Raw genomic sequence first — 7529 nt, forward strand, 5'->3', positions numbered from 1 at the left:
AAGGAGTCCCATTTTGTAATTTATATTTGTTCTATATATTATATATATATATATATTGTATTGTATATTTTACACTGTTTGGTTAATGTTGTGTTATGAACACTCACAGAGTGTTTTATCAATTGGGAAATTGTACATTCTGTTGACATAAAATGAAAGGCTGTGGCTAGGGGCGATAAATGTTAGCGTCTGTTATTCAAAGTTAACACAAAACCCATCTCTGACTGTCGCCCCCTGCTGGTGGTTTCATGACCTCGTTAAAACTGAACAGAAGGGGCAGACTGCAAAGGATAACTCTAAACAAATATTTGAGAATATACAATGGGCATCAATCAAATAAAAAGGTTTAAAGTCAACACAGAATCATCTTTTGTAATCATCTTTAATTCTCTTTTAGGTAACACGCATGGTTCAACATGATTATACTTTAGTAAATATTGTTTTAGAGCCTTGGTTCTTGTCCTCCAATACAGTGGTCCCAAACCTTTTCACTTCGAGACCCGAAGGATAAATTTGTTTCTCCCCGGGACCCAAACTTAAAAATAACGCATCATGAATTGCCCTAACATCTACATTTATGAACTAATAAAGAATAAAACAAACCATGAATTTAAAAATAATAAGAAATGTAGTTATCTTATGATGAAAGCACATCACAGCCATCCAATGTGCTGAAGTGTGTGTTAAGTACACATAAGAATTTGCACAATTAACTTGAAAAATGAAGACAAAGAAGCAGTAAGTCAATACACTCAATGACTGCTGCCAAGCATATAAAGTACACAGAACAAGAAAAACAAAATTAAAATCAGGGGAATAAACTCCTTATTTTTTCATTTCAACATCGTGATCTAGACTGAGCGAGTCACAGGAGTCTCACTCTATGTTACCTCAGCCAGAGAGCAAACAGGTTGTCAGGTCCAGATTAACGAGAAGAGAGAGGGGCTCCACACACAGCATCTGAGCTAAACAAACCAGTGAACAAGGAAGAACGCTCACAAATGCATTCACATAGTGTTTTTAAGCAATTTACTCAGCCAATACCCAGTAAGAAAGAAAGTTTAAAAAGAAAACATTTTTACCAACATGTTTAACTTCTATCAATTTCATTACTCCGTTAATTCTCATCAAGTGCATCCTTGTAATTAAATCCCATGCAAGTAAACGGAAAATTCTACAGCATTGAGAAGAGCTGTGTAATAATAGCCTATATTTTCCTTTGATTTTTTTAAATTAACATCTTTGTTTTTGTTTTCTATTCAGAGAGGTTTGCGCTGGAAGAGGTACTAACCACTGGACTGTCCTGCCGCAAAATTGAGCCTAACGTGGCCCCGCTAGCAACCTCCCCTGTGGTAATGGCCTTTTTCTTCAGATCCTGGAGTTTATTGATGCGGTCCTGGAAGCCAGGCTTGCCCTCTGACTTCTCTCCCTCTATCATCAGGTCGATGTATTCAGGTGTTGAGATTGGATCGGGCCTCAGAGCGATCTCCTTCAGGGTGTTGAGACACTGGGCTGAGCACTCCATCAGCCTGACCACCTCTTCCCCTAGGTGGTGGTACTCCAGCATCATCTGTTTGATGATGTCCTCAACGGACATGGCTTTCTTAAAGGCTTTCTCATACTTTTTTTTCAGCTCGTCGTAGGTTCGTTTCTCTTTCACTGTCTCGGAATCCCAGTAGAAACCCTCGTGGACATGCTCAATTACATGGCACTCGCCTTTGCATTCTTTGCAGTAGCCAGACCAGGTAAAGACCTCACAAAAATAAGTGGCAGCAAGTATTACCCCGCATGATTTGTGGCAAGTGACCCCACATTTCCCGCAGTTCATTGAGTATTCTTCGGTTTTAACTTTAACAGGCCTTGTGACGCTGACCTCATAATCAAATTTCCCATTGTCTTTGATCTCTGATTTGTGTGTTTTGAGAATTTGAGATTCTTGATTAATCTCCTCAAGTTTAGCTAAGGCCATTTTCACCTTAATCTGGATATTATCAATGGAGATCTCCAGCTGAGCTCTCTGTCTGAGCACCTCCTTGGTTAAGGTCAAGCTCTTGGTCTTAATGACGTTAAGAGCAGAAAAGAATTTTTTCATGTTTTTGGTTCCCATGCCCCAACGCTTTTTAGCAAAGCCTTCCTCGTCATCATCATCATCATCCTCATCATCCCCCTCATTTTCTTCATTGTCATTGCTCTCATCTTCGTTGTTTGAGTTATTGAACTTGAAGTGAATTGGTAAACCTTTTTTCGTCTTAGGACATGGGACCCCGAACTCTTTGATCGCCTCGAGAACCAGAGGTTTTGTGTTATCTGCAAATGTCACCAGAATCTGGATGTTCTCTGCCACATCTTTGCCAAATATGCGGAGCACCGAATCAAAGACGTATTTCTGTGTCGTTGTAAGCCGAGCTAAAGACGCTTGGGCCACGAAGCAGATGGCATCAATCTCGCTGACTCCACCTTTAGCCGAGAATAAGTTTTCTAGCTGACTCATAATCAACCCATCTCTTTCTATGCCTCTCGTGTCTCCGAAACCCGGCGTGTCCACAATAGTCAGGGAGTAGTTGATCTGGAAGCCCTCTCGGTGGTTGAGCTTGTACACGGTGACATCAGAGGTCTGGCTGTGAGCCTGAGACTTGGCCGTGCCTTCGTCTACCAACTTGAATCTAAAAGTATCATCCCATGTGACCCCCAGGATGTAGTTGATCATCCTGTTGACCAGGGTGGACTTCCCCGCCCCAGTGGCTCCTAGAACCATGATGGTGCGGTTCTTTTTCACAGAGTCTTTTCCAAATATGAAGCATTTGCATCCCTCTATCTTCATGGACTGGGTTTTCAGAGGAAGAGTGTAAACGTCCTGAGTACCTGAAGGTCCTTTAATCTTACTGCCTTCTATCTTAACAGCTTCTGCCAACCGCTTCTGCTGAAATGTTGTTGCCATATTTGTTAACTTCTCAGATTTCTGACTTATTCAAACGATTGTAAGATCTTCTGAGGAGTTGAGAAGATAGCAGGAATGTCAGCCCTGACAATCAACAGTTTGTTCCCTGTCTGAAACCAGGTTGATTTACGTAGAAATATCCCTGATGTGATCTGCAAATGAGACACAAACATGTCAGGAAAACCTCTGTGTTGTTTGTGTATATTCATATGTGTGTGTGTGTGTGTGTGTGTGAGTGTGTCTGTGTGTGTGTGTGTGTGTGTGTGTGCGTGTGTGCAATTGGGGAGGACAAACATAGAGAACTATTATGGAACTATTGTAATAAGCCTGTAAGCCTAACAGGGAGGAGCTGGGAAAATACCAAAATAGGGCAGGAAATGCACAGAACTTCCAGTGACATGTTTTGTGGTCCAAACAAATAATCTAGATGAGGTTTTATGGGAATACTTATTTTTCTAACATTTATATACAATTAATTATTTGTCTCACAAATGATTGATGTAAAATGTAGCTTAGGTCTACATAGGCCTATAGAGACAATATTGCCTGCTGTTCTGCATCCATCGAATGAATACTCCAAATTGTATTCATTCAAAATTAAACTGCGAAAGCCAAGTTCATAACTCATAATGCATTCGTTACTCAGTTAACTAAAGCTACTTTAATTTCTTCTGGATACATGAGGGAATTTCTCTAACTGATTCATGCCGTCAAATTACAGTCTTCGAGTCAGTGGTATTCTGATGATACTACAAACATTACCCTACATTTACCTCTGGGAAAAGCATTTAATTATTCCATTATCATGCTTTCAAAGGAAAATGGCAATACAATGCTGTTTATTCATTGATTGCAATGCTGTGGTCGCTAATGTGAGCATAGCAGTTTATGGAAACAACGGTTTATTGCCTTTGGCTGCGCTTGCAGCCAACATGTTTTTAAACGGGAAACCCACCTATTGAGAGGACTCGAGAACTATACTGAAAATCGTTAATCCACATAAATGTACCTTAGGCGAACAAAAAGTTGATAGTACAATAATCATAATACAACTCTATAAGAGGTTGATCCTTTATGATGTTATTTATCTCCCCTGGTCGAAAACGGGAGTTCTTTGGCAAACCAACTCATGTTTTGTTATTACTTCTGTGCAAGTGATATGAAGTCTTTATCTTTCAAACTCCGGCTTTCTTTACCTCTCCTATTTTCTGAAAGTGTTAAAGTATTGCATTTTATCCACCACACAAGAAAGCAAACCTAATTCATAAAATGCTTCCAATTGTTCTCACCACATTTGTTCCTCTGGTTAGTCAGTTGGCGGGATGGGGGGTTGAGCAGATGCAGTGAAGGTTAGTCCCACGTTTCCGTAGATTTTCTATGAAAAAGATGGCGCAACATTTTTAATCAGAAAAACACGAAAGTGTAACAAGTGTGTTACCCATACATAAGTAGGCTAAACGTATTAGCCCACAGAGGACAACAGTGGTTGTCCTCTGTGTGTCATTTAAGCAGCAGATCTACATAACACTACTTGTAACGCTCCCATTATGTGTGTGTGTCTGTGAGAGAGAGAGAGAGAAAGACTGAGTGACTAAGTGAGGGTAACAGCGATTTTGAAACTAAACAACCTTCTCCCCCCCTGAGTTCCTCAGCCATTTAGAATTGTTGCATTTCACACAGCTGTAATTGACAGCCAAAATGATTATTCAATTAAATGATTACCGCGGCTGATCAAAAAGCTAAACTTTGGAAAATAAACTACGACAGTGCCTTTAAAATAGTCTTGGAGATATTGCAGTCTACAGGTGCACATGTCGCCCTCTATAGGTGGATGTTAAGTATGCAGCCAGATTTGCTGCGGTACACATTGGAAAAAAAACATGACGAGATCCACAAATGCGTACAGGCGAGTTCACATGTCCTAATCTCATCTGTTCTGAAAGTGAGTGTGTGGATAGCACTTTACAAAACACGTTAATTTTTTTGTAAATTTTGTATATTTGTTCATCGTGACATTATCATATTCGTATGGATATCCTTTTACGAAGGACAAGTAAACAATATTGGTGGTTCGTTGGACACGTAATGTGAAGCGTAAGTGTGGATATCATTTTAGCAGCCACAAGTAAAAAATATATATTTGTGGATATTGATTGCAAAGCAGAAGGGAAAAATGATTGTGGATTGTGGTACATCGTCTTCTGTGGGACTACACATAATCAGGACCTGCGCATTCACTTTTTACAGCTCAACAGTGTGACATATTGGACCAAAATCTAAAATGAAAAATGAGCAATTCTCAAGAGCCATGCGATCCACAAATTTGTAAAAAGTGAATGTGGATAAATTTTACAAAACGGCGGACATCCTGCTTTTGTGGATCGTGCATATCTGTGTGAATACGAGAGAGAGAGAGGAGGCGACCTGGGACCTTCAGTGGGGGTTTCAGTCCGCAATAACAGTCCCCCGTTCCCCCTTGTCCGTTCTATTTAGAAACATATTTGATAAACGTGTTTTATTTCGCTTATTTAGTTATATTTCATAATTAATTAAGGCCGTCACCAGAGGGCGCCTTCAACGCATTTGCCGCCCTAGGCGATTGACTAGGATCGCCCTTGCATTGCTTCTTGGTGGTGGGCGTGCCCTTAACCTGCGTCCGAGACCACGTTTCATTGACATGATCAAACAACCTGCCCCTCCCGCTGATGACAGCCCCGCTGTCTCCGCACGCAGCTATTTGATAAATGCTAGATGATAAATCACGCATTTCCAAAAACAAAAAAAATCGAGTCTGACTGTCAATAACAATGCGGGACAACGTCTCAATTTGCGGGACGCGTTCAAAGTCATGGAAATGCGGGACATCTAGTCACCCTAGTGCGAGTATGTGTGCGTGTGTGTGTGAAACAAAATGTAATGTTCCAAAACTAATGTTAACCTAAATACATATAACTGTTTTACTCTGTGCTGTAGCAGGTCAATAAAGGTTTAATCATAGCAGTTGTGAGGTGGCCGATACTTTACAATACAATGACGTGAACGCACCTGGTTGTATCGGTCAGGTCCAGGTCCAGGTCCAGGGTCAACCTTCAACACTGAGATAAGACCAGCTCCCGGTAGACCTAGTGAAAAGCTCAGTGTTAAATACCGCACTTGTTATAATATAATTCACAATGAATCGCCCATCCGTTCCGTCCACTCGAGTGATAACGTTCCAAACGGGGGCACCAAATCAGTTCCACCCGCAACAACTTTATTGTATTAGGTGTCAATATAACTGATCAAAGAATGTTTCGGTCCTACCTTGGCTGTCCCGGCTGGAGCAGGATGAGAGCTCAGTCTCTCCACGCGCCTCTTAAAGAGCTGAGCTTGGTGGGCTACACCCAGGAGGGGGGGGGGGGGGTGGCTATGTCATTATTTGAAGTCAAACCATTTCTAAGAAATGCTCCGGCTTTCCCCCACCCTGTAGATGAACAACGCAAGTGGAGTCGGTACCTGAACGCTACACTGTCTGATGGGTTCATGCAGAACTGTGCATTTCTCCACGGGGCTCAATGAAGTACATCTTCTTCTTATTCCTCCTAATAATGTTAAATATTATATAACTTGCAATGAACATGGATTAGCCTATAGGCCTACATGTTTATCTTTATGTTTCCAATATGTATGCAGGCCTATATTTAGCCTAGGCCTTTGGGCTATTTATATACATAAACTCAATTTTGCAAAATCGAAATAGGTTATCCATACAATTGCTACCTTCTACCAAGATGAAACATCTTAAATTGTGCAATGTTTAAGTTGTTTGGAGAGATTTATCTATTTTTGACACCGCGTATTGGCCCTTTAGGGGTAACCAACAGATATTCTTCAGACTACTCTGCATACTGTCCGGTTGATGTCCACAAGGCAATACATATGGGAAATTAGTTCCCATACGCGGTGTCAAAAGTAGGTAAATCTCCCCAAACAACTTAAACATTACACAATTCAAGATGTTTCATCTAGGTAAAAGGTATCGATTCTATGGATAACCTATTTAGATTTTGCAATATTAAGTGTATGCATATAAATAGCCCAAAGGCCTAAGCTAAATATATAAAGGCCTGCATACATAATGGCATCATATAAAGATAAACATGTAGGTGTGGAAATTGCATTGAATGAAAGATACAATTTCGCACGTTGAGCACAGTTGTGTGACTCGTTTATTTCGTTAGAGAAAACAGGAATCCAAAACGTGCTGCAAGTGAACATATCCCGCATCGGGCTCCGTGTCATGAGATGCTCGTAATCCTTAAAGGGACAGCGATCCCTGAAACACCGAGACAGTAAACGACATGCCTAACACAGTGTAAAGAACAACACATAACAAAATACTGTAGGTGAATTATGTTACACTCACTACATAGGCCTATAGGCTAGTCCATGTGCATTGCATCATATTTAACATTATTAGGAGGAATAAGAAGAAGATGTACTTCATTGAGCCCCGTGGAGAAATGCACAATTCTGCATGATCCCATCAGACAGTGTAGCGTTCAGGTACCGACTCCACTTGCGTTGTTCATCTACAGGGTGGGGGAAAGCC

General features: G+C 40.8%; 1 protein-coding gene across 1 annotated transcript; it reads right to left on the minus strand.

The window, feature by feature from the left end:
• Positions 1 to 1015: 1015 nt before the first annotated feature.
• On the minus strand, positions 1016 to 6286 carry LOC307085815 (uncharacterized protein). The gene is made up of 4 exons (XM_079750684.1): positions 6242 to 6286; positions 5984 to 6060; positions 4228 to 4313; positions 1016 to 3090 (listed from the first exon to the last, which is right to left on the minus strand). Exon 4 carries the CDS (start codon positions 2936 to 2938, stop codon positions 1256 to 1258), a length of 1683 nt encoding a protein of 560 aa, XP_079606810.1. The 5' UTR covers positions 2939 to 3090; positions 4228 to 4313; positions 5984 to 6060; positions 6242 to 6286; the 3' UTR covers positions 1016 to 1255.
• Positions 6287 to 7529: the final 1243 nt, after the last annotated feature.

This window comes from Pollachius pollachius (assembly GCF_949987615.1).
Source record: "Pollachius pollachius genome assembly, chromosome: 14".
Lineage (NCBI taxonomy): Eukaryota > Metazoa > Chordata > Actinopteri > Gadiformes > Gadidae > Pollachius > Pollachius pollachius.